This window comes from Hemicordylus capensis, chromosome 2, assembly GCF_027244095.1.
Source record: "Hemicordylus capensis ecotype Gifberg chromosome 2, rHemCap1.1.pri, whole genome shotgun sequence".
Classification (NCBI taxonomy): Eukaryota; Metazoa; Chordata; class Lepidosauria; order Squamata; family Cordylidae; genus Hemicordylus; species Hemicordylus capensis.
The window spans coordinates 227,449,753-227,476,014 of NC_069658.1; the positions used below are offsets into that span (position 1 = coordinate 227,449,753).

At 48.2% G+C, this 26,262-nt stretch overlaps 2 protein-coding genes across 3 annotated transcripts; both read right to left on the reverse strand.

Moving 5' to 3' along the window:
* Positions 1 to 7,002: 7,002 nt before the first annotated feature.
* On the reverse strand, positions 7,003 to 22,261 carry LOC128345482 (zinc finger protein 213-like). Of its 2 annotated transcripts, XM_053297489.1 has the most exons (7): positions 21,397 to 22,261; positions 20,267 to 20,344; positions 19,309 to 19,834; positions 18,447 to 18,576; positions 15,700 to 15,782; positions 15,021 to 15,171; positions 7,003 to 7,299 (listed from the first exon to the last, which is right to left on the reverse strand). In XM_053297489.1, exons 3-7 carry the CDS (start codon positions 19,720 to 19,722, stop codon positions 7,265 to 7,267), a joined length of 813 nt encoding a protein of 270 aa, XP_053153464.1. In that variant the 5' UTR covers positions 19,723 to 19,834; positions 20,267 to 20,344; positions 21,397 to 22,261; the 3' UTR covers positions 7,003 to 7,264. The 2 variants fall into 2 exon arrangements, with proteins under 2 accessions (XP_053153464.1, XP_053153465.1); XM_053297490.1 differs by lacking the exon at positions 20,267 to 20,344.
* On the reverse strand, positions 7,306 to 11,122 carry LOC128345481 (zinc finger protein 135-like). Its single transcript, XM_053297488.1, has one exon. It carries the CDS (start codon positions 10,774 to 10,776, stop codon positions 9,574 to 9,576), a length of 1,203 nt encoding a protein of 400 aa, XP_053153463.1. The 5' UTR covers positions 10,777 to 11,122; the 3' UTR covers positions 7,306 to 9,573.
* Positions 22,262 to 26,262: the final 4,001 nt, after the last annotated feature.

Below are 26,262 nucleotides of genomic sequence, written 5' to 3' on the forward strand. Positions count from 1 at the left end.
TGCCTGGCCAGTCGGCTCCAATTCAGGGCGGTTCGCTCCCCGCCACCGCCGCACTGACCTCAACCATTCCGGCGCCCAGCTCTCGCGCCTCCAGACCCCGTAGACGCCTCTCGTCTTCCTCCCCTGTATCTAGCCCCCGCAGGGACGCTATTCCCCTCTTTGAACGGGGCAGTTTCGCCCCTAGGGGCTTGACTAAACATAAAAGGCGCAGGATTTCTTCTTCTTTCTCCACCTCTGATCCTGACCTTCCCCTGCCCAAACTCCCTAGGAGAAGTGGGAACCGTCATACCCCAGCCCCGGCTGGACCCCCCCTCGTTCCTCCTGGCCCCCCTCCCTCTGAACCCAATCCTGTTTTTCCCTCCCTCCCAGTATTACCAGTTCAGCCTCCCTCTGAAGAGGAACTTCCCATTAATCCTGATGCGAACCCTGATAGGGAGGAGGGGGAATTAATTGTCTGAGGAAGAGGCAGCACCTACTCCTTCAGTTTCTCCACGCCTGTTTTCCTCACCAGATTTTGAGGTTCTTTTGTCTAAGGCTAAGAGGGCTATTAAAGATGTCTCCTCGGCTGATGTGGTTCCCCCTTCAGAATTTGACCAGGAGGTCTTCCCCTCCACCTCAGGGGCTGCGGCATCGGTCCCTTTCCCTACTCTATTTAAACAAGTTATGTTGGCAGAATGGCAAAATCCTGCCTCCTGCAGACCCATAGGCACTCTCCCTAAGAAACACTATAATCTTTCTAATGAAGTGTCAGCTCTCTTGGCCACCCCTAAAGTGGATTCCCCGGTCGTTCAAATGGTTTCAGGATCCCTTTTGAATATGGAGGGCCAAGAACAGCTCAAATCTACAGAGGACAAAAAGAATGACTCTATCCTAAAGAAATCTCATGAGGCGGTAGCCACAGTTATTAAAATGGCTACCACTAATTCTATTTTTGCCCGGGCTTCCATATTGTGGATCAAACAGCTTATGACCCTGGTTCCTTCAGGCCATACTCAACTTCGCCAGGGTCTAAATAAGCTAGCTAAAGCTTCCGCCCTTATGGCGGATTCCAGTTTGGATTGTGTACAGTATGCGTCACGGGCCCTAGCTTCAGAGGTTGCCCTCCGTAGATCCCTGTGGCTCAAGGGGTGGCAAGTAGATTCAAAGTCAAAAATGGCTCTCCAGGCCACGCCTTACTCTGGCAATAATCTCTTTGGTCTCCCACTCGAGTCCGTGCTTGTGGATTCTAAAGACAAAAGGAGGGTTATGCCCTCTGGCAGGCGAGATTTTCGCAAGGGCCCACGAGGTCAGAACTATTCCTTTCGGGGTTACTTACAGGCAATCTCAGTTTTATTCCTCCTCCAGATCAGATAACCAGCAGCCCCGGGCAGGGGCTTCTTCAGATCACAGAGGAGATCCAGGGGCAGAGGTTCCTTTAGACACCAAGGCGCTAAGCCCGCTAACCTGCCGCCCCAATTTGGAAAGCGCCAATGACTATCTTCCCATTGGGGGCAGACTTCAACTGTTCACCCTTACTTGGCAGTCCACCTCTCAAGACTCATGGGTCCTAGACACCGTGACCCAGGGCTACGCCATAAGGTTTACCCGCATTCCTCCAGACTTTTTTCTTGCCACCCCTCCATCCTGGAGACCCGAGAAGTGTCATCTGATGCGGGCAGCGATTCAGCATCTTCTCGACATACAGGCAATTGAGATGGTTCCCTCCACCGAAGAATGTTCAGGCATCTACTCGCTTCTCTTCTTGGTCCCAAAGAAGGATGGGTCCAGTCGGGCGGTCCTGAACCTCAGACATCTCAATTGCTTCGTGCAGAAACAGAAGTTCTGCATGGAATCAGTCCGATCCATCAAGCAATCCGTCCTACTGGATGAATTCCTCGCTTCCATAGATCTTACGGAAGCATACCTACATGTACCTATTCATCCGTCTCACAGGAGGTATCTCAGGGTCTTTTACGAAAACCAACACTTCCAATATCGCGCCCTCCCGTTTGGCCTTTCAACGGCTCCTCGGGTGTTCACGAAGCTCATGGCGGTGATGTCCACTCACCTGCGCCTCCAGGGCATTCGGATCCATCCGTACCTCGACGATTTGCTCGTGATAGCACCATCGTTCGAGACGGCTTCTTGACACCTGCAGTCCACTCTGATCTGCCTCAGGGACCATGGCTTCGTGGTGAATCGGGACAAGAGCCACCTCATTCCCTCACAATCCCTCCAACATCTGGGGGTTGTGTTTCATACCGTCCCGGCCCTGGTGACGCTCCCAGAGGACAGGCAGACCAAACTGGTGGACACCCTTCGCCCCCTCCTACACTCAGTCAAAGCGGATGTCATGCTGTTGGCTCAATCCTCGGGATGATGACGGCAGCCATGGAGTGTGTTCCTTGGGCCAGGTGGCACTCCCGACCGCTTCAGTGGCTCCTTCTGCCTCACCAGGACCTCATTTCCTTGGGCTCCCACATGGAGGTGCCCCTCCCCTCCAAGGTGTGCCGGTCCTTTGCATGGTGGATCTCTCCGGCGCTACAGACGGGCCTCCACTTCACGGAACCAGACAGGATTCAGATCACCTCGGATGCCAGCCGGTCCGGCTGGGGAGCTGTTTGTCTGGACCATCCGGCGCAGGGCCTCTGGTGCACGAAGGAGAAAGCATGGAGCATCAATCGTCTGGAGCTTCGTGCCGCGAGATTGGCCCTATTAGCCTTCCAGGACCTCATTCGGGGTACCCATGTCTTACTCAGGACTGACAACACTACCACCAAGGCGCACATCAACCGCCAGGGGGGCACCCGCTCCAAGAATCTGATGTCAGAGGCGAACCTTCTCTTCGAGTGGGCAGAGAATCACATCCTCTCGATCAAAGCGGAACACCTAAGCGGGGTAAGCAACACAGTACCGGACTGGCTAAGCAGACGGTCGGTCGACCCGTCCGAATGGAGTCTCCATCCGCGTGTCTTCCTTCAGATCACACAACGGTTTGGCACTCCCTTCATCGACCTGTTCGCATCCCACCTCAACACCCAGCTGCCCAACTTCTTCTCGAGGTTCCTCACTCCCTCCGCCATGGGGACAGATGCTCTCGCCCTTCCTTGGCCAAAAGCCCTTCTGTATGCCTTTCCTCCCGTCCCGATTCTCAATCAAGTGGTCAGAAAAGTCCGTTCAGAACAGGCGGAAGTAATTCTGATCGCCCCGTACTGGCCTCGTCGGACATGGTTTGCAGAACTAGTCAGCATCAGTACGGCACCTCCGTGGCGTCTTCCTCCTTGCCGAGACCTCCTGCGCCAGGGGCCTATCCTTCATCCGGATCCCGACTGGCTTCAGCTTTGCGTGTGGAAATTGAACGCAGCCTCCTAGAATCCCAGGGCTATTCCCTGCAAGTTCTGCATACTATCTTGGCTTCCAGACGCCCATCCACCCAGCACATCTACCAAACTATGTGGACAGCCTTCTCCGGTTGGGCCCGTGAGAAGCGTCTTGACCCCCTCTCGGTGGGCGTTCCAGAAGTCCTAGTTCTTGCAAGCAGGTTTGACGTTGCAGCTCAAACCCTCCACCTTACAGAGACAAGTTTCCGCCTTGGCTTCAGTTCTAAAAATTTCTGACCCGGGTACTCATTCCCTCCACCCTCACATTTCCCGCTTCCTCAAGGGAGCTTCTAACCTAGCTCCTCCTCCGGTTCCCCGTTTTCCATCGTGGAATCTCAACAAGGTGCTGAACGCTCTGACTGCTCCCCCCTTTGAACCTCTGAGCTCCATTCTGCTGAAGCTCCTATCATATAAGACCTTGTTTCTCGTAGCAATTACATCAGCTAGAAGAGTTTCGGAGTTGGGAGCTCTTTCCGCTAGAAAGGAATTCTGCGTTTTTCTTCAAGACGAGGTTTGCCTCACTCTGGACCCTACCTTTCTACCCAAAGTCAATTCTATTTTCCACCGAGCTCAGGAGGTCATCCTCCCTTCCTTTTGTCCCAATCCTTCACACCCCTCGGAACGGCGTTGGCACAAATTGGATGTAAGATGTGCCCTGCGTTTCTACGTAAGACGTACCAGGGACATTAGGAAATCAGACGCTCTGTTTGTGTCCTTTTCTCCCCACAACCTTGGCCAACGGTCTTCTAAGGCATCCCTAGCAGCCTGGATTAAGACTTGTATTAAGCTAGCGTATGAGAGTCTCAGTCTCTCTCCTCCCTTAGGCATTACAGCTCACTACCCGCAGTGCAGCAGTATCTGCAGCTTTCTCGGCCAATACTCCTCTGGTGGATATCTGTAAGGCAGCAACCTGGAGTTCAGTTTCCCCCTTTATTCGCCACTACAAGATTCCGCTTTCTTGGAGTCTCAAGCGGCCTTCGGCCGCAGGGTCCTACAGCAGGTGGTATGACATCCTTCCCTCCCAGCGACATTGTCTATTCCGGCTTGGGTATGTCCCATACTGATGGTCTCCAGACAGGGGGAAAAGGAAAATTGGGTCCTACCTTGTGAAGGGTCCTTTTTCCCTCGTCTGGAGACCATCAGGCCCACCCGGATGTTTTTCAAGTCAAAGGGTATTCCGTTTTTGGGTGGAGGCAGTTCTCCAGGGATTTAGTTGGGTTTTTCTCTCCGCCTGTACTGTACTGTGTTTTCTGTATGTTTGCCGCGTTTTACTGGCATGGTTGTATTCTTGTTCCTTGTATATGTTTACTTACTCGGTTGCAGAGCATTTCAGGTCCTCTTCACCTTTCGCTACAATCCCGGAACTGGGGAAGCCTCCAGATGGTGGGAGGATTTACAGCTTCAATATCCGGTCTTGTCTTGAGCATGCTCAGTGCCTGATCCCATACTGATGGTCTCCAGATGAGGCGGAAAGGACCCTTCACAAGGTAGGACCCAACGTTCCTTTTCCTCTTGCCCTTCAGCTCACACCTCAAGTGGTGGTTCTGTTGTCCTGCCTCTCCTATGACTGACCCTGACCAGGATCTTTTATCTAAGATTTTAATTTTATTATTTCTTATTTATTCAGTATATTTTTGTATATCACCCTAAAGGTCTTACAGAATTTGAAGGAAATTCGGGCCAAAAACGGTGTGGGAAACAAAAGCACTCTTATTTGCTTGGCAAGGGTTTGCCCAGTACCCCTTCTGTTGCAAACATACAGCTCAGGTTAACCCTTAGAGAGTTTAGTATGTGTACATACACATTCTTGTGTATGGAGAGCGAGCGTGGTATAGTGGTTAGAGTGCTGGACTAGGACCGGGGAGACCTGAGTTCAAATCCCCATTCAGCCATAATACTAGCTGGGTGACTCTGGGCCAGTTGCTTCACTCTCAGCCTAGCCTACTTCACAGGGTTGTTGAGAAAGAGAAACTTAAGTATGTAGTACACCGCTCTGGGCTCCTTGGAGGAAGAGAGGGATATAAATGTAATAATAATAATAATAATAATAATAATAATAATAATAATAAATGTTAGTTACCATTCAGGCTACTCCAGTCACTCATTGGCATTGAGACAAAGTTTCTCATGAGTAAACGTAAAGTTTGCCGTCAAGTTGATTTCGACTCTGTGGTTTTCTTTGGTTTTCGAGCCCTGTGGTTTTCTTGGGTAGCATACAGGAGGGGTTGACCATTCCCTCCTCCTGTGCAGTCTGAGATGATGCCTTTCAGCATCTTCCTATATCACTGCTGCCCAATACAGAACCAGCGGGGATTCAAACCGGCAACTTTCTGCTTGTTTGTCAAGCATTTCCCTGCTGCGCTACTTAGTATTCCCACTGAAATCAAGGGACAACTTTACTGTGGGCATTTCACCCGCAGTCCACCATTCCTAAACAGCGATGTCAGAGACCAGAAAGGGGCCAACCACCCATGACTGCTATAAGAGAGACCCACAGAGCAGTCAGGAACACAGGAAGCTGCCATATACTGAACCAGACCATTTGTCATCTAATTCAGTATTGTCTTCAGTACTAAAGACAATACTGTCTTCAGCTTCTCCAAGGTTGCAAGCAGGAATCTCTCTCAGCCCCTATCTTAGAGAAGCCAGGGAGGGAACTTGAAACCTTCTGCTCTACCCAGAGTGGCTCCATCCCCTGAGGGGAATATCTTACAGTGCTCCCATTTCTAGTCCCCCATTCATATGCAACCAGGGTGGACCCTGCTTAGCTAAGGGGACAGGTCATGCTTGCCACCACAAGACCAGCTCTCCTCAATGTAGTAGATGTAGTACCTGGAAGACTTGTGGAATCCTCCCCCCCAACCCGGAATTAAAATGTCACAGCTATTGTGATGGGGGATGCACAGAGATTTGCAGAGATAAAGAGTTTCTCATGAGTAATGGGACAAACTCACTTCCATCACTGATTTCAGTAAGTCTGATTATGAGTAAGCAATCTTCAGTAAGATTGCTTATAACCAATATTTGGATGCAAGTTAGTGCGTGGAGTAGCCAGTCTCATAAATGCAACATTCAAATTTGTGTGTGCACACACACCCTCTACAAGTTTAAGTCTTACAATTTGGGAGATAGGCTATTACTTTCATGGGGACACATCCACACTAAGTTACTCATAAGCAGTCTTATTGGAATGGGCCAATTTTTCTTATCCTATGAATCTCAGTGGGAGTACAAAGTGCTAATTTTCTGAAGCCTGCCGGTCCAGCTGAGGGGAGGGGCATGCTGAGTTTCAGCATGTAGCCAGCCAATCAGGTGCAAAGGAGGAGGGTTTCCACCCTCTTTTCTCTCTTTCTGCAGCAGACGCATTGCTGAGGATGTGTTGGCTTCAAGCAAACCTCACATGGGGAACAAGTTGTGCAACTGCAGTGTCCCCACCTCACCCTCACCCAGTAACCTGTCAAGTACTCCTAAGGGTATTGGTACTCACGACCTGTCTGACTTCGCTTACCAACTATAATAGAAGGTATCTCTTACAATCAAACAGTCATAAAGCTAGCCTTACCCACCGCAACTTTAGCTCCTTTGATTCATTTGGAGGAACCGTGACTGATTAAGCCCAGGGTTCAATAACCACACCTTTTAAAGCTTAAATTTTTTACTCAAAGAATTCAAGGCGTACAAGTAATTAAGGAATGGCAGTGCAGGGTTGAGCATGAACTGCTCAACCCTGGTTTCCAAATCGGCACAGATGCGAGCAACATGGAGAAAAACATTTCTTCAATGCCTCCATCACCACAGAGTAGTCCCGAAAATGGGTTCTAGTCCATGTTCGGTCAGATTCATCACAAGTCTTCCTCCAGCATCCTTCCAGCTGTTGTCTGAGTTGTGTCATTGCCCTAAGCTCCTCAGAAAAACAAGGAGCAGAAAAGTCTCCACCAATCTGAAGAAGGCGTTTAGGAGGTCAGGTAGGGAGACTGAAGTGCAGGTCAGGTAGGGAGACTGAAGAGGACCACCACACTCCCTCCCCAACTCACAAGGTGAGGAAGGCTGCAGGACAAAACTGAGAGAGACCAACCCCACGCAGCTCATCCAACCTGGCCATATCCAACCAGGTCTCCATCATACATACCAGGTCAGCATGTTCATCCACGAGAGATGTTTTACCATTTATTGACCTGGCATTCAGCAATAGCCCCCTAACTCCAGAGCTCACTGGGGCTGCAGGACTGGGAGATGCGTTGGGAGAAAGGAACAGACCTCAGCTGGCTGGACCACTTCCCCCTGTAATGGCCTGCCCAACTCCCACTACCATATCTCCCTCTGCCTGCTACCTGAGAAATCACCATCCCTGATCCTCCCCAATCTTCCGCTCTCCAAGACCCATTCCTCACCCAACTACCCCAGCTCCTATGTGTCCTCAGCACCCAGCCCAAACTCCCTTGATCAAGCAAGAACAACCCACAGCCATGCAGCCAGCTCTCCTCCAGGAATGCTCTCACCAATCCTGGGCTTAGCAGAGCACTCTGACGGCCCACCCAAGTACCAGCCTCTGAGCTGAAGGCGGGTGTGTGTGTGTGTGTGGTAATTTAAATAAGGCTTCCTAGATGAGGCAAACGTAGAGCGAGAGCCCCACTCTTACCAATCCTCACTCTGCCGTCTCCCCACCTTGAAGCGATCATAGACGCCTCCACAGACAACTCAGGAGGGGAAAGACACAGAAACCTCCAACAGGCCACTAACGGCAATCCTAACCACATAAAATAGCCAACCCCGAGGAACAAGCTACTCTGGGTGGATGGTCGTAAAGTCCTTCCAATTCCTTCCACTTCCTCCAAAAGTCCTTCCAAAGTCCTCTTCTTGTTATACCAGGTGGTAGCTGCTGCTGCTGCCTGCATACCAAGCGGCTCCTGCTAACTGTGTCTGAGTGCTCTGCCTTAACCCATGTTGTCAAACATGAAGGGACAGTCCAAATGATCTTCCTGACGGTTGGGCCTCAGTCTGCGCACCCCAAGGTGGAGAACCACAAGGACGAGAGCCCTTCTGCTCTCGCCCATAGGCTGGTGGCAAGAGGCGGGCACCCCTGGCAAGAGGAGCTCTTATCAGCTAATCACCTGGAGGGGGGAGGAGCAGAGACAAACTGCCAGGGCCCCACGCAGCAGAGCATCTATCCCTTCCAATTATCTGTGTAGAGAAGGAAAGGAAAGGAAAAGAGTTCCTAAGAGGAAAAGCATCTTGGGGAAGAGCTCCAGGAGAGAGGAAAGAGAGAGGAATGAGGCAAAGGAGGAATAGCAATAGCAATAGCACTTACATTTATACAGTGGTCCCTCTACTTACGAAATTAATCCGTTCCGAATGCACATTTGTAAGTCGAAAAATTCGTAAGTCGAAAAGCGGTTTCCCATAGGAATGCATTGGGAACGGATTAATGCGTTCCAGAGCCTAGAAAAAAGACCCAGACCCCCAGTAAGGCTTGCAAACTGCACAGGAACATTTCTTTTCAAGAATAAACAGGCAGTAAACAGGCAGGCAAGTCAAGGAAACCGCATGTAAAATTCATAAGTCGAGGAAACCCCATCTAAAACCAGATCTAAAACTGCTGTTTGTAACTCGAAAAATACTTATGTCGAGTAGTTTGTAAGTCGAGGGACCACTGTATACCGCTCTATAGCCGGAGCTATCTAAGCGGTTTACAATGATTTAGCATATTGCCTCCCAACATTCTGGGTACTCATTTTACCGACCTCGGAAGGATGGAAGGCTGAGTCAACCTTGAGCCCCTGGTCAGGATTGAACTTGTAACCTTCTGGTTACAGGGCGGCAGTTTTACCACTGCGCCACCAGTGAATGCGCCTAAGATTATCATGGGTCCCTTCGGTTTCACATTTCCATAGATATTAGGATCCAATTATTCTGCTTTGATCACACAACTTGGAGATTATAATTTCCACAGTTCGTTCAGTCCACTTCTTAATAGGGATGTGCATGAACCGGTTCGGTGGTTCATTCCTGGACCGCCGAACTGGTTTGAAAGACTGATGTTCAAGCCAATTTGAAGGAGTGTCTGTTTGGGGGGGATAGCTTTAAAGATCGGGGAGAGCACTCTTACCACCCCATCGCGTTTCCCCAGCCAGCGCTATCTTTAAAATCGCTGGCATGGGGCAGCTGTGTACATCCTTGCTGCCCTGGCCAGCATAATACCAGAAGTGGCTGGTGCTCAGCATTTATATGGTTTCTCCCCAGTATGGGATCCTTTATGTCTGATAAGGTTTCCGCTCCGACTGAAGCTCTTTCCACACTCCAAGCATTGATATGGTTTCTCTCCAGTGTGGGCTCTTTTATGAATGGTAAGGTATGTGCTCTGACTGAAGCTCCTTCCACACTCTAAGCATTTATATGGTTTCTCCCCAGTATGGGATCTTTGATGGCTAGTAAGGGTTCCGCTCTGACTGAAGCTCTTTCCACACTCCAAACATTTATATGGTTTTTCTACCGTGTGGACTCTTTGATGCCTAGTACGAGTTGCACTGTCACTGAAGCTCCTTCCACACTCTAAGCATTTATATGGTTTCTCCCCAGTATGGGCTCTTTGATGGCTAGTAAGGGTTCCGCTCTGACTGAAGCTCTTTCCACACTCCAAACATTTATATGGTTTTTCTCCCGTATGGACTCTTTGATGCCTAGTATGAGTTGCACTGTCACTGAAGCTCTTTCCACACTCTAAGCATTTATATGGTTTCTCTCCAGTATGGGTTCTTTGATGGCTAGTAAGATTTCTGCTGTCACTGAAGCTCTTTCCACACTCCAAGCATTTATATGGTTTCTCCCCAGTATGGGTTCTTTGATGCCTAGTAAGATGTACGCTCTGACTGAAGCTCTTTCCACACTCTAAGCATGTATATGGTTTCTCCCCAGCATGGGCTCTTAGATGGCTAGTAAGATGTCCACTCCGACTGAAGCTCTTTCCACACTCCAAGCATTTATATGGTTTCTCTCCAGTGTGAGCTCTTTGATGCACAGTAAGATGTCCGCTCTGACTGAAACTCTTTCCACACTCTAAGCATTTATATGGTTTCTCTCCAGTATGGGTTCTTTGATGGCTAGTAAGATTTCTGCTGTCACTGAAGCTCTTTCCACACTCCAAGCATTTATATGGTTTCTCCCCAGTATGGGTTCTTTGATGCCTAGTAAGATGTACGCTCTGACTGAAGCTCTTTCCACACTCTAAGCATGTATATGGTTTCTCTCCTGTGTGCTTTTCCCACTGAGGTGGTAAGCTTGGTTCAGAACAGAAGATTTTCCTTCTCAGAGGGCACATTCTCCTTTCTGTTTCTTTCTCCATTCTTTTTTGGATTCTGATGTTATAGACTTTGCCATTATGAGATCCATTTCTGTACTTCTGTTTTGCTTCAGTTTTCATTCTCTGTTTTCCCCTCTCTTTCCAGTTGGCACCACCCAACAATCCTCCGTTGCAAATTCCCTCTGTATTCCTCTCTCTACTGTCATCTGCTAGAATGAAGAGAGAAAATTGGTCAGAGCCTGGGATGGAAACGGAGCCACCGATCACTGATCAGCCTGCAACTGGGATTGAGCGGCATTGTGCCTCTGAGGCTGTATGTGGCCCATAGCTACCAGACTAGTAGCTATTGATAGACCTGTCCTCCATGCATTTGTCTAAGCCCCTTTTAAAGACATCCAAGCTGGTGGCCATCACCACATCTCATGGCAATGAATTCCATAGATGAGAAAAATTTATCTTTGTTCACCTTCTCCACGGCATGCATCATTTTATACACCTTTATCATGTCTCCCTTTAGTCGCCTCTTTTCCAAACCCCCGCAGGGTTCGGTCTTGTCCCCCATGCTGTTTAACATCTACATGAAGCCGCTGGGAGAGGTCATCCGGGGATTTGGACTGAGTTGTCAGCAATATGCGGATGACACTCAGCTCTATCTCTCCTTGTCATCTGATCCTAGGGAGGCGGCGGATGTCCTGAATTGGGGGCTGGAGGCCGTGATGGGTTGGATGTGGGCTAACAAACTGAAATTGAATCTGGATAAGATGGAGGTACTGTTGGTCAGTAGGAGAGCCAATCGGGATGAGGAGATTTTACCGGTTCTGGATGGGGTTGCACTCCTCTTGAAGAAGCAAGTACGCAGCTTCGGTGTACTACTGGACCCGGCTCTGCTTTTGGATGCTCAGGTGGAGGTGGTGGCCAGGGGTGCCTTTGCACGGCTTCGGCTGGTGCGCCAGCTGCATCCCTTTCTCGAGAAGGCAGATCTGGCCACAGTTACCCACGCCTTAGTCACGTCGCGGCTGGATTACTGTAACGCGCTCTACGTGGGGCTGCCCTTGAAGAATATCCGGAAACTGCAGCTAGTGCAAAACGCGGCAGCGAGGGTTTTGTCCAGAGCTGCCCCTTGGGAACATATCACCCCCATTTTGAAAGAGCTGCACTGGCTCGTTTCCGGGTCCAATTCAAGGTGCTGGTTTTGACCTTTAAAGCCCTTAATGGTTTGGGCCCGGGGTATTTGAGGGACCGCCTGCTCCCAAGGGTTGCTGCCTGCTTGACGAGGACATCTGAGGGGGCCCTGCTCCGGGTGCCGACAATGAGAGAGTCACGGCTGTCATGCACTCGGGACAGGGCCTTCTCTGTTGCTGCCCCCAGACTCTGGAATGCTCTCCCAGTGGCCATTCGTTCCTTGGACTCCATCACGGCTTTTAGAAAGCTTTTAAAGACTTGGCTTTTTACCCAGGCTTTTACATAATCATTTTTACTGCTGCTTCTGTGTGTTTTTATCTGTTGTATTGTTTTATGCCTGTTTTTATATGTTTTTATACTTTTAGCATGATGTTTTTATTGTCTTTTTATTGTATGTTTTTAACTTTTGTAAACCGCCTTGGGGTTATCTTTTAACGAAAGGCGGTATATAAATGCAAAAAAATAAAGAAAGAAAGAAAAAGCTCCAGATGCCATAGCCTCATCTCATAAGGAAGGTGCTCCAGGCCCATGATAATCTTGGTTGCCCTCTTCAACCATAAAGGAGAGGATATAAGGTTCTGGTGTGTAGAAAAAAATTGGAAGCACAAGGATAATATCAATAGTATATTACTGTTTCAAACATTTCTGGATCCACACACTGAAAACCTGGACCACATTTGGATTAAATGAGAAGGTTAATTGGATTTAGAATGCATATGAATATGCATATGTCCTGGTCTTACCTTCAAAGCCTTGCAGGGTTTGGCACCTGTTTACCAACAGAACCGCCTCTCCTATCCAGTTACATCTCGTCCTGTTAGATTATTTCAGATGGCCCTTTTGCCAGTCCCTGATTTTCGAGAGGTTCGGAGTTCTAAGACCCGCGAAAGGGCCTTTTCGATTGCTGCCCCACTTCTTTGGAATTCTCTTCAGATTCGTCTAGCCCCCTCTTTACTGGTCTTTAAATCTTTACTGAAGACCTTTCTTTTCCACCAGGCATTTGCCCTGTAGTTTACTCTATTTCCTTTTCATTATCTATTTTAGTGTGTTAACCTTTGTGTTTTTTTGGTTTTTTAAAAATTTGATAGTAATTTTTAATGTTACCTTATTTACATGTCATTGTACACCGCCCGGAGTCTTTGGAGTGGGCGGTATATTAAATGTTTCTAATAAATAAATAAATAAATGTAGAGTTCTGGCCATTGCTAGAGATCTGTTGAGATACATGATCTTTATGGAGAGGCATTATAAGTCAGAAATCTGTAAACCCTTTGGAAAACTGGATCCCTATTTAGCTTCAGATTAACTAGGTATTCATATGGTTTATGAATTGGTCTTTTTATTCAGGGGCGCACCTAGGATCAATAGCAGCCCAGACCTGAAGGGCTTCGGAGGCCTTCCCACATCGCCCCCTCCATGAGCCTCACCTTCTTTTAGTTTTTTAAAGCCCTGCTGCTGCCCCGCTACTGCTCCTCTCTCTGGGTAGGGGGGCTCCCCAGAGCCCCGCCACTGCCCCTTGCCGATATTAGTCATCTTCACCGCCGGGGTGGGGGGTGAGCTATGAGTGGAGTAGGATGCCCCCATGCAGCAGCAGTCTGTCCAGCGGGCATGCCTGCACAGTGTGTATATGGAATGTTGTATGCCGTGACTTCACCAGCATGCGACGTTCCATATTGATACTGCGCTGGTGCGCCCGCTGGACAGGCTGCCAGTGCAGGAGGCCTCCCTCCCAATTCAGAGGCAGGAGGCCACGGACCAGGTCCCCAAAGTCCGTGACTAAATCTGCCTGTGTTTTTATGCAAAGATATACACTGTTTATATCATAGCACCCAAGAATCAGGTATATATTGACTCCCCTTGGGAATAATGTTTTTTGAGCCTGCAGCATTTCATTTGAGTCAGGTTTTTAAGTACTTCCAGAATGAGATTTTGTCTATCATAGGCCTCATGAGGCCCAGGTGGCCCAAACACCTGAGGTACCTTTAGAGTCTATAAAACTGAATGCATGACTAGAAGAGCCATGACCGAGAGAAGAGATTCACAGTAGGTTTGCAGTAAGCCCAAATGCTGAATGTTTACTAAGTATGTTTATATCCTTTTATAGGTTTTGACATCCTATTTCTTTTGGAAATGGGGTGTGTGAATCCATTATTTGGATAGATGGATTAATTACTGTTCCATATAAAATGTTTGCATACCAACCCATTGTTGAGGTAACAGTCACTGGAGGTGGATAGAGCTCCCAGTTGAGGGGAGGACCACCCTAAAGGAGGTTTGTAAACACAGTTTGGTGTATATATTTGTATTATGTAGAATCATTACATGGGAACACAAGGAGTATGATTCTTCAGTACTAATGCCACTGGCAAAGACTACCATAGTCGAAACATTTTTGGTGTAGGACATTTATTTGGAAAAGTACCTCCTTGGGCTGTGCCTTGCCATGAGTGGAAAAGCAGCCCGTGGAACAATTCACTCCACACGGTGGCTATGGAAGCTTGTAAATTCCTGGGTAACTCAGGACTCCCATTGGAATACCCTTTTTGTAACATATACATATTTTATATATCGTGTATATGTGTGTGTGTGTGCGCGCATGTGTAAGTAATGATTTTTTCACCTTGGATAATAGATTTTGTTTGTTGTCTAGGTATATATTATCTGGATTTATACAGGTTTTATTTAGATGATATGTTATCTACCCTTTATGAAGCAAGTATACAGATTCATGATTCCAAATAGTTGCCACCTCTGCCATTCTGTGGGCTCCCAGAAGCCTCTCTGCTTATGTCTGAGACTACAGGGTTGTAGTTTTCACTGCTAACATGCTCAGAAGGCTCACAGGATTGTGGGCTCCCTGTTTGTTGGCATATGGGGACAAAGCACTTAGCAGGCAGTGGGACAGTTGCCCCCAGGGTCACCAGCCATCAGGCAAATTGACAGGGGATCAGCCCCGCGCCTTTCCCCGTGTTGGGAACCTCTAAGCAGACCCAGAGCTAACTTACAAGTTAACTTCAATTTCATGGTCTCTCGGTCCACAAATTGACCCTTTTACTCCCCCATCCCTTGTGCTTGCCAAAAGCAGATAAGACATGCCAACGCTACTCCCTTCCCCATCACAAAACAGCTACATTGGCGATAGGAACTCAAGAGGTGTGCTCCTTAAAATACTGATTGGATACTGATTGAAAAAGAAGGAGCTTTACACAGAGAGGCCACATTCCTCCTATTCTCCTGCATGACTTTCCTGTGCAGGGTTCTCTGGTCCAGATCCAGCAGAGCCCACTCCTCTTCCGTGAAATGCACAGCCACCTCCTCAAAGCTCACCTGGCCCTGCAAGAGAGGAAGGAAACATGCTCACCCTAGCAGAAGACATAATGGTTCCTTCCTTGAAGCAGAATCCACAAGAGCTGTTCAGATGAGGTGGTGTGAGAAGGGCAGGGAATGTTCCCTGCAGGGCCATCAGTGATATTTCTATGTGGCTTAAAGTATTTAAATCATATTGATATGTGGTTCAAGTGGTTTAAACAGCAAAAGAACATTCCCGGAGGGTGGTTGTGTCCTGACTCACAGGGGCGGCAACTAAAGGTACACAGTGGAGATACCAGCAGCCACCATTTGAAAAAGATGCTCTCCTGTAATGGAGGCACATTCAACCCTGCTCAATACTTGGAAGCCAACCGTTTCAACGGTGCCTCCTTGTCTAGTTTGCCAGATTCAAGCCTTCAGAAGATTCAAGGCTTCCTAGTCAGCAACTTTGAGAGAAGCCGACGGAAAGGGGGCCGATAGCAGCCCCTGAGGGAGGTCCAAGGGGTTGTCTGTCTGCCCCACATTCTCCTTTCCCAACAATCCCTCCCCTACCTGCTTCTGTGGTCCTGAAGCATCTTCCATCCCACCAGGAAGAAGCGATGGCTGAGAAGGCCCTGGCAGCGTCATTCCAGCACCTGCAAAGGGCACAAGAGTGACAGGAGGACATAGGAGGATAAAAGAGAGAGAGAGAGAGTGTCAAGTTAAACAATTCTCTTCATGTTGGCGTGTCAGACTTTTGGTCCATATAGCTCGGTATTGTCTATGCAGACTGGAAGCAGCTTCTCCAAGTTTTCAGGCCGGAATATCTCTCTCAGCCCTATCTTGGAGATACTGCCAGGGAGGGAACTTGGAACACAGATGCTCTTCCAAGAGCGGCTCCATCCCCTCAGGGGAATAACTTAGAGTGCTCACACTTCTACTCTCCCTTTCATATGCAACCAGGGCGGACATTGCTTAGCTAAGGGGACAAGACTACCACAAGACCAGCTCTTCTCTCAAAATCTGGACAACTGTCATAACAAAATATATTGTACAGTGGTCCCTCGACTTACAAACTACTCGACATAAGTATTTTTCGAGTTACAAACGGCAGTTTTAGATCCGGTTTTAGATGGGGTTTCCTCGACTTACAAATTTTTAGATGGGGTTTCCTCGACTTACAAATTTTTAGATGGGGTTTCCTCGACTTACAAATTTTTAGATGGGGTTTCCTCGACTTACAAATTTTACATGCGGTTTCCTTGACTTGCCTGCCTGTTTACTGCCTGTTTATTCTTGAAAAGAAATGTTCCTGTGCAGTTTGCAAGCCTTACTGGGGGTCTGGGTCTTTTTTCTAGGCTCCGGAACGCATTAATCCGTTCCCAATGCATTCCTATGGGAAACCGCTTTTCGACTTACGAATTTTTCGACTTACAAATGTGCATTCGGAACGGATTAATTTCGTAAGTAGAGGGACCACTGTATACTTAAACTGTGGGAGAGGCTGTAGAAAAGGGTCTACCCCACAAAAGGGGAACATAAAAGCAGGGCAAGGATTTCAGATGCTCTCCTTCTGTCAGGTGTATCAGACAGAAAAGAAGGCAAAATGTATTAAAAAATGAATGAGGGGGAATGCCCACTTGGGATGATTTTTCCCAAGTAAAGGTGGATTGGAGAGCCAGTCCTGCAGTAGTAAGCATGAAATGTCCCTTTCGCTCAGCAGAGCTCACTTTTCCTTGCATTTGGATGGGTGAAGACATGGGAGTCCTCTCTGCTGTGAGATATTCCCCTGGCTTTGGGGATGGGGTCATCGCTCAGTGGGGGAGCATCTGCTTTCATGCCAAAGGTCCCAGGTTCAATCCTGGGCAGAATCACCAGGTAGGGCTGGGAGAGACTCCTAACTGAAATCTTGGTGAGCCACAGCCAATCAGCATAGAGAGTGCTAAGCAAGATGGACCAATGGTCTGACTCAGTATAAGGCCGCTTCCTATTTTCGATCACTTCTGCTCATTCCCAGGTCTTCGCCTTGAAGAAAGCACACGTGGATACTAAAAGAGCCAGATAGACTGTGGCAGGTTCTTTTCCCCCGTGGGTTGCGGACTAAATCCTTCAATCTGGGAAAGTCACAAACTGGAGCAGACTTACCTCCCCCCCATCCACTGCCTGCCCAAATACTTCCTCCCGCCCACGAGCATTCTACCTCTTTGCCCCCACCCCCACCGCCCCCTTGAGCTCTTTTGGGTGCTGCACTGTAGGAAAATGGGACAGACACCAGGAAAAATATTGAAGAGGCACAGCCTGGCACTTTGATCACTTCCCATGATGCTTTATCCTTCATATGAATTTTTGATTTTTGCACAATTTTGTATTTAAGCTCAATGAAAGGAAAGGTTTCTACCCATAATCTCTGAACATACAGGCTTGGATATATAACTCCTGTAACCAAGAGATTTCTAAAAGCTTGCAAGGGGCCAGAGAGGAGAATCCTCCGCAGACAGGAGCAGGGAAGCATTCAAGCAGACCACAGACAGCGGGGATTGGGGAGGGTACTGCCCCAGCAGTCCCTGGGCATAGAACAACTCCCTGCCACTGGTTCTACACCTAATGGCGCAGTGGGGAAGTAATCTTCCTAGAGAACAGGAGGTTGCTGGTTCGAATACCCGCTGGTGTGTTTCCCAGACTATGTGTTTCCCAGTCTATCGGGCAACATCAATATAGGAAGAGGCTGAAAGGCATAATCTCATACTGTGCGGCGGGAGGCAATGGTAAACCCCTCCTGTATTCTGCCAAGAAAACCACATTGCTCTGTGGTCACCAGGAGTCGACACCGACTCGACGGCACAACTTTTCCTATTCCATCCTGTTACTGGAGCCTCTGTCTCTCCGCGTGACCAAAAGGTGGATTGGTAACTTAGGCATGTTGGGTGAGGAAAATAGTTGACAGAGACACTATGGAAACGTCCAGAAAACGTTTACTTGGTTCAAAATCTCAGAGTCTTACACTAATGCTAGCTTTAAACACGTCCTCCAGCTAATACTAACTTTCTGCTGCAGGCAAGACTCCTTTTACTCTGTCTCCCTCCCCCCTCCAAATTTGGTAAACAAAACAAAACAACGCTCAAGTCCCCTCAATCTTAAAAAAGATACAGCCAATCAAACGGAACCCTTTCTTCCCTCCAAAAACTGACCAGCAGAACTCTTCCCCTGAACAGCATCTTAAGACGGAACACAGGGAATAAACAATTGCATGCATAATACCAAAATTGGAAAAGCACAGAGAGGAGGCAGAGGCCTCATTCCTTTACCCCATATGTCCTTACCCAGCAAGGAGGCCCCACTGCTGCCCTCCTTCCTAGGGATCTCCTTGGCCAGAGGCCTCTGCCTGGTGCCTGATGGAGCCTTCTCGGCCTCAGGGAAGTCAGGGGCTGCTTCCGACAACAGTCCTTGCACCTGAGACAGGAGAGAAGGAGAGATTCCCAACAGGGAGCAGGAAGAAAGGCATTAGGAAGGGAAAGGGGCAGCAAAGTCCCAGATGAAACTGCCTTATGCCAAGTCAGATCCATGGCCCATTATGCATAGATTTCCATTCTATTCCATTCCAGGCTTTGGATGGCTCTCTGGGCTGCCATCCACTCCACTGTCTCTCTGACAGTTTTTTGGGAAAAAAGTAAAGATGTGGCTCCTCACCCACACTTCTGAATGAAGGTATTGCTTTTGCTGCTGCTGCTGCTTTGTATTTTATGTATTTTTAATTGGTTTTTTTAATAGAAATTTTATTTTTATTTTACCTGTACTTTTGTATTTTATGTATGGTTTTGATTATATTGTTAACCACTTTGAGATTATTTTAATGAAACATGGTATATAAATCCAACAAATAAGCAATACATTTATATACCGCCTTTCCTAAATCTAGCTCAGTATTGTCTGCTCTCACTGACAGCGACTTCTTCTCCAAGGTTTCAGGCAGGATTTCAGCCCTACATGGAGATGCCAGGGATGGAACTAGGGGCATTCTGCATGGAATCAGATGCTCTGCCACATGCCCAGGAAGGCAGAACCCTAACCCAAGAAGGGGTTGAAGTGGGTGGATCATCTCCATGAGTGATTCCTACTCCATGAGTGATCTCCCAGCTCACATTCTCAGTCCTTTGCAGCTTCCAGAATAAACCACTCTCTCACCTGCTGCTCTTCCTGCCTCTTGTCCTCTGCCTGGCTCAGGAGGAAACCTTCTGCCAGGGCCACTGCCTGGGAACTGGTCTCTGCTCCACACTCTCTGATCCAGCTCTCCAGCTCTGGGGGCAGGATGCTCAGGAACTGCTCCAGAGTCACCAGGTCCACAATCTGAGCTTTCGTGTGGCTTTCCGGCTTCAGCCACTGATGGCAAAGGCTGTGGAGTCGGCTGAAAACCTCTCGGGGGCCCTCAGCCTGGTGGTAGCAGAACTGCCTGAAGCACAGGTGCTGGGCCTCTGAGCTACTTATGTCCTCAACCAGCATCTCCTTCTTGGTCCTTTGCCAGAATTCCCTGCTGCTCCCCACTTGTCTGGCCTCAAGGACTTCTCCTGCTTTGCAGCTAGCTGGGTCTTCCTTTCCCATCTTTCATTCGTGCCTCCAAGGCAGCCTCCCAAGAAGAGCCAAAGTACCTCCTCGTTCTCTCCTGAGGGATGAGAATTTTAGAGACCCACATTCCATGTGGTGGATCTTCTCCCTGCAAGAAAATGAGCCAAAAGCCAGGTGTCAAAGAGAAGCTAGAAAGGCTGTGGTGAGGTGAAGGTGGGGGAAGGATCTCTTTCCTTGAGGAGCACAGAACAAAGGCTTCAGTGCAGCATGCTTCCCTTTGGCCTGTCCCTAGCTACTCCCCTCCTCCTTAATCCTCCTCTTGGCTTTCTCTTGAGTCCTCCCACCATGACAGTATCTATTTCATCCTTTTCCTTCCACAACACTTCGCAACCCCAGACTTCCCCCTCCTTTCAACCCCCCCCCATTTCAGGAGGTTTCTGGTTTCAGGGTCAACATGTGTTGGAAGGAAGGAAGGAAAAGAGCCCTGCTTGCAACCCCAGAAGCTGCTACCAAACATATATAGACAAAAGTGAGCCAGGTTGACCAAAGATCTGGGCAGCTGCAAAGATGCTCTTTTTACCTGCCCTGTTCAGAACTGCTGCAAGGAAATCAGTTTGAAACGGCATTGAATATCACTCCAAGGGGGCTCTTGGCTTTGCTGAGAAGAAAGCAGAAGAAATCTCTCATCCGGGAAATCTGGGAGGGGTGAACAGCTCTTGCTCAGCTAAGTTTAAACTTATTCATGCATTCATTCGATTCCGATACCGCCCTTCCCAAAATGGCTCAGGGCGGTTTACAAAGAGAAATAACAAACAAATAAGATGGCTCCCTGTCCCCAAAGGGCTCACAATCTAAAAAGCAACATCAGACAGACACCAGCAACAGTCACTGGAGGTACCGTGCCGGGGTGGAGAGGGCCAGTTATGTGGAATGGAAAAGGCCTTTTCAGAAAGCTGCTTTGTAATTGCTTTGTAGAAAGTGTGTTTGCAAGTCAGTGCCTCTGTGGGATGGAAAAGTACAGACCCAAAGAAAGTGTTCAGTCAGCTATCTGCCCAGAGCAGAATAAGTGGGGGTTTGCAGCAGCGGGGAGAGATAGGCTCCCCTGAACAGTAACTGTATTGTTCTAGGAATGTGGAGGCTTCTTCTATTAATTAATTATCTCTCTGCTGTGAAATAGAAACTTAGAGCGCAAAGTCCAGCCTCTATGCAAGCATATGTACGAATGTGATGAACTGATTGGTTCTTTGGGGCTGAATGTTGACGCCTAATTGTGTAGTTATGCCAAATTATAAAAACTTGTGACCCAGGCAGCTGGGCACGTCTCTCAGGTTTTACCGTTAGGTACTGGGAGCGTCACCAGCGCTGGTTTTCAATAAACGGTGATTTTGCTTCCTTCAATCATCCTTTGTTCGTCTGGTTTGTGGTAACTGGGGGCCTCCCAGGTAACAGTTACTCTCCCCCTGCTCAATAAAGAGAATCACCACGTTAAAAGGTGCCTCTTTGCCAAGTTAGCAGGGGTAAACTTGCTACTCTAAGCCAACTTGCTCCTCCAAGTCTGGCCCCTCCCTCATCAGCAGCTGCCTTATATGCCTGCCTTTGTTCTCTCCCACCCACATCCCCCCCTCCCATGCCCACCAGGCGTTTCCCACCACCAGCCCTCCGCGTAGCCCCTCTTGGATCCCTCTCCCCGCAAATGCACGAGGGACTCACCAGAACCCTTCAGGGATGGAGGAGGAGACGGGAGTCACTTTCCTCCAACAGGCGAGGCGTGGCTCCTTTTTTGACCGGAGTTTCACAAAGTTCCGTGTGAAAGCAGGAATGTGGGAACTTTTTTTCTCTCCTTCAGGGACCGGCCTCCAGCTCCACGCCAAGAAAATGCACCAAACACAACGGGGAGAGGCATTTGCTGTGCCAAAGATCCTGCCCCTTCCCACAATTCCCTTCCTCTCTGAAACGCAGCAGGATAGGGTTAAAAAAAGGAAAGAAGGAACGTCTGTGAGTGACGAACCCCTGAGGACAGCAATCCAAGGTGAACTGGAAGGTCTTGCTGTGCGAATCTTGTCTTTTTCTACCTCTACGGTGGTCCTTCTAGGTCCAAAATGTAGCGGGCGGGAGGAGGGAAGCAGCAAGAAGAGAGAAAGTCCTCTTAGGGAAGGATGATTGGGGGGAGGGGAGAGATATTCTCTCTCCTGCAAGCAGCTTAGGTGCGGTTTATATTTGGATCCCGCTGCAAAGTGGAGCCCCGATTCTCTTGTTTTCAAAGCCTCTTGATTCTCCTGCTGCAAGTCTCTCTTTGAAGAAGCAAGATCGAAAAAGCATTGATGCTTCCGAACTTTGGTGCTGGAGAAGACTTTTGAGGATGCCACGGGCAGGCAGGAAAACAAACAAATGGATCACAGAACAGATCGATCCAGAATTTTCACTCGAGGCACAAATGACCAGGCTCAAACGATCATACTTAGGACACATTATGCGAAGAGCCAGCTCCCTTGAGAAGTCCATAATGCTGGGGAAAGTTGAAGAAAAGAGAAGAGGACGACCAGCAGCAAGGTGGATGGACTCGATTACGACAACAATGAATGCACCACTGAGAGACCTCAAAGGCCAAGTTGATCATCCTGGAGAGAATCGATCTATGTGTTGGCTAAGAGTCCACACCGACTTGACAATCAATCAATCAAGTCTCTCTTAGATATCTAGCCAAACTCCAGGTCCAGGATGTGTGATCCGTCTCTTGTCTTTGGCATATCCAACGCGGGATGCTGTGGAGGAAGGGTCGGAGATAACTTACTTTGACTCAGTCTCTCATCATTCGCTAACTGATGCGGATTGATTTAGTTCAATGGGTGCTTTGCAGACTGCAGGAGGAGGTGGTGTAAAACCCTACGGCTTTCCCCCTATTAACATTGTAAAGCCGCCTGCCTGGGATTCAACACCACTTCCTTCGGGAGAGAGCGAGAGGATACCTCTGAATCCCAGTGGCAGTGTGGAAAGGGGGGTCTGTCTTCACTTCCTGCTTTGGGGCTTCCCAGGGCATCTGCTTGACTATGGTGGGGAATAGGATCGTGGCCTTAGCCTAGTCCAGCCAGGCTCTTCTTAGCATGAGCCGCTTGCAAGCCCTTCCCAGACTCTGATGGCATCGGCCCAGCCGGGCTGCTCAACTTTGTCCCTCCTGCATATGTTGGCCTACAATTCCCCCACAATCCTTGGCTATTGGCCACTGTGGTTGGGGGTTATGGGCATTGTAGTCCAAAAACAGCTGGGGGGCCTAAGATGAGCAGGCCTGGGATAAAGGAAGGATCATAACAGATGGAATGTTATAAGTGCAACAATGCCATCACTTATTTTCCCTCTCTGGGGGAGAGCCAGAGCCAGCAATCACTATGAACATCCGTCCCGTGGCCAAAATTTGTGGGCCTGGCTCATGGAATACAGCAAATGTTTCCAGGCCACAGGTGGTAATGTGCAGGCTGAGTGGCCTTTTGCTCTCGCCTCAAGCTGGTGTGAGCTGAAGTGATAGTGAGGGCTGAAGCAGACTCAAACCAAGCAACAGCTCAGGTATTTCAGTGGGCCTGTCTTTATCCTTCCCACTCTCTTCCCATGACTGACCCTGACCAGGATCTTTTATCTAAAATTTTTATTTTATTTTTATTATTATAATTTATTCAGCATATTTTTGTATACCACCCCAAGGGTCTTACAAAAGATGAAGGAAATTGGAGCCACAAATGGTGTGGGGAACAAAAGCACTCCCATGAGCTTGACAAGGGTTTGTTTGGTAACTGAGTCATTGGGCTTCCACCCCAAGTGCCACAGACAAAACAAATTAAAAAACCACAACATTTGTTCTGTGTTGCAGTTCTCATTTTTCTGAGTAAGCATGGGCAGGCTCACAGACTAGCATAATCCCTTAGCTCAGAGGTTCCCAACCAGTGTTCCCTTTAACCAGAGACGCACCTAAACAATTTTGGAGCTTGGACCTAAAGGCTTTTGGAGGCCACCCACCCACCCAGTATTTAAAACATATTTTTAATGCGACCGCACCACCAGGACAGACTAAGAAGGATTTGTGGGCCCCCAGGGGGTGTGGAGGCCCTGGACTTCCACCCAGAAGTCTAGGGGTAAAAGCACCTCTGCCTTTAAGAGGGATTTCCATAGGTTGACTAAAGTAAAAGTAAAGTTGTGCCGTCGAGTCAGTGTCAACTTCTGACAACCACAGAGCCCTGTGGTTTTCTTTGGTAGAATACAGGAGGGGTTAACCATTGCCATCTCCTGCGCAGTATGAAATGATGGCTTTCAGCATCTTCCTATATCACTGTTGCCCTATGTAGGTGTTTCCCATAGTCTGGGAAAACATACCAGCGGGGATTTGAACCAGCAGCCTCTTGCTCGCTAGGCAAGTTACTTCCCTGCTGCGCCACGAGGTGGCTCATAGGTTGACTACAATTCCCATAATCCGCAAGCAAAAGCTATTATAGCTGGGGATGCTGGGAGTTGTAGTCAATATAATTGGGGAATCCCTGTTGGATGGAATACTGTTCCCAACCTTTAACTACACGTAAATTCCTTCTGTTGCAAACCTACAGCTCAGGTTACCCCATAGAGATTTTTTGTACGTGCACGTACGTACACACACACACACACACACACACTACAGTTACCATTCAGGCTGCTCCAGTCACTCACTGGCATTGAGACAAAGTTTCTCATTGGTGTTCCCATTGAAGTCAAGGGGCAACTTTACTGTGGGCAGTTTAGAGGTCCCTCTGCTGTAGGCTGCCTAAGGCTACCCTCTCTGTTCACTGGCAGTCCACCTCTTGCAGTCCACCATTCCTACACAGCCATGCCTGAGCCAGAAAGGGGCTGCCCTCCATGACTGTTGCAAGAGACCCATAGAGCAGATGTACCTGGACCACTGGTGAAATATCCCTCCAGAATAAAAATTTCACAGGTATTGTGATGGTGGAGGTAACAAGGACTGCAGAGATATACAGTGTTTTTCATTAGTACTCCCACTGAAACTAACAGGACAAGCTTACTTCTCTCTTCAGTAAGATTGCTTATGAACAACATATATCTGGATGCAAGTTAGTGAGTAGACTAGCCATTCTCATAAATGGAACATTTAAATTTTCATGTACACATTCACACCCCACAAACTTAAGTTTTACAGTTTGGGAGATAGGCTATTGCTGTCACTGGCGCACATCCGCATGAAGTTACTCCAAAGCAGTCTCACTGAAATTAATGGGAGAAATTTACTTACCCTATTAATCTCAGCGGGAGTACTCCGTGCTAATTTTCTGAAGCCTGTCAGTCAAGCTGAGAGAAAGGGTATGCTGAGCTTCAGCATGTAGCCAGCCAATCAGGCACAAAGGAGGAGGGTTTCCACCCTCTTTCCTCCCTGTCTGTAGCAGATGCATTACTGAGGATGTGTTGGCTTCAAGCGAACCTCACATGGGGAACAAATTGTGCAGCTGCAGCATGGGGTCATAGAAGAGTTCTGTGCCCCCCCCCCAAGTACTCCTAAGGTTAATAGTACCTCCTGTTGGGAAACTGTCTGACTTCACTTACCTATAACTTATCAAACTAATTATATTATAAAGCTAGCTTTACCCACTGCAAGTCTGCGTCCTTTTATTCCAGTGTAGGAAATTTGGCTGATTAACCCCAGGATTCAGTAACCAGACCTTTTAAAGCTTAAAGGTTTTATTACAAGATTTCTAGGCATATAAGTTAAGATATGGCAAGTGCACCAAAACAGAAACATGAGTAATCAGCATTATGAAGAGCATGGAATGCACTCGGCATTTAAAGCTACTCTTATGAGTGGTGTTGAAAATAAAGTCCACCCAATATCTCCTAGCTACTTTCTCTACTCAATTAATCTCTAAGCACTTTTGCCTACACATTTAACTAAAATCCTATTTATCCTTCAGCCACTTGAGAAATGTGAAGGCTTCTCCAAAAGAATTCATGGAAGCTTATTCTTTATCCTCCTATATATTTAATTCTCTTAAATGTACCCGTCGCTAATCCCATGTGTGGCAGCTCTCGTGAGAGTTCATGAGCAGCTGCCGGAAAGGATAGCAATGGGGATGGGGGAGGAAATAGCGATGCTGGCCCTACCGCCAGGAGTTGGGCGGGTTGGAAGACTTGGCAGGCCAGCTTTCCAGCTGGCCCGCCAACAAGAAAGCGGGGGGTGGGGGGTGGGGACACGGAGCAAGCAGGGGTGAGAAGCGGGTTGGCCGGCTGGCCAGAAAGCCAAGTGGGCTGGCAGGGAGGGGGGAGAAAAAGGCAGTGGCGGTGGGTGGGCCAGCCAGAGAAGCAGATGCTCTGTGCCCAACCCAACTAGTTCAACAATTTATATACCACCCAAAACTAGCATCTCTGGGCCATTTACAATTAAACCCATTTAAACATTAAAATCACTAACATTACAATCAGTTAAAACCCAATTAAAAATATAAAAACTGAGTCTAATTAAAAGCCTGGGTGAATAAATATGTCTTCAGTTCCCTTTTAAAGGTTGCCAGAGATGAGGAGGCTCTTGTTTCAACAGGGAGCGCATTCCAA

Excerpts from the sequence above, each read along its gene's own strand:
- LOC128345482 (XM_053297490.1), bottom strand. The coding sequence starts at position 19,722 with ATGGGAAAGGAAGACCCAGCTAGCTGCAAAGCAGGAGAAGTCCTTGAG. Across the intron at positions 18,577-19,308 it reads AGAGGCAGGAAGAGCAGCAG|GTGCAAGGACTGTTGTCGGA; the intron begins GTGAGAGAGTGG and ends CTCCTGTCTCAG. Across the intron at positions 7,300-15,020 it reads AGCTCCTTCTTTTTCAATCA|ATTGGTGGAGACTTTTCTGC; the intron begins GTATCCAATCAG and ends CGCCTTCTTCAG.
- LOC128345481 (XM_053297488.1), bottom strand. The coding sequence starts at position 10,776 with ATGAAAACTGAAGCAAAACAGAAGTACAGAAATGGATCTCATAATGGC.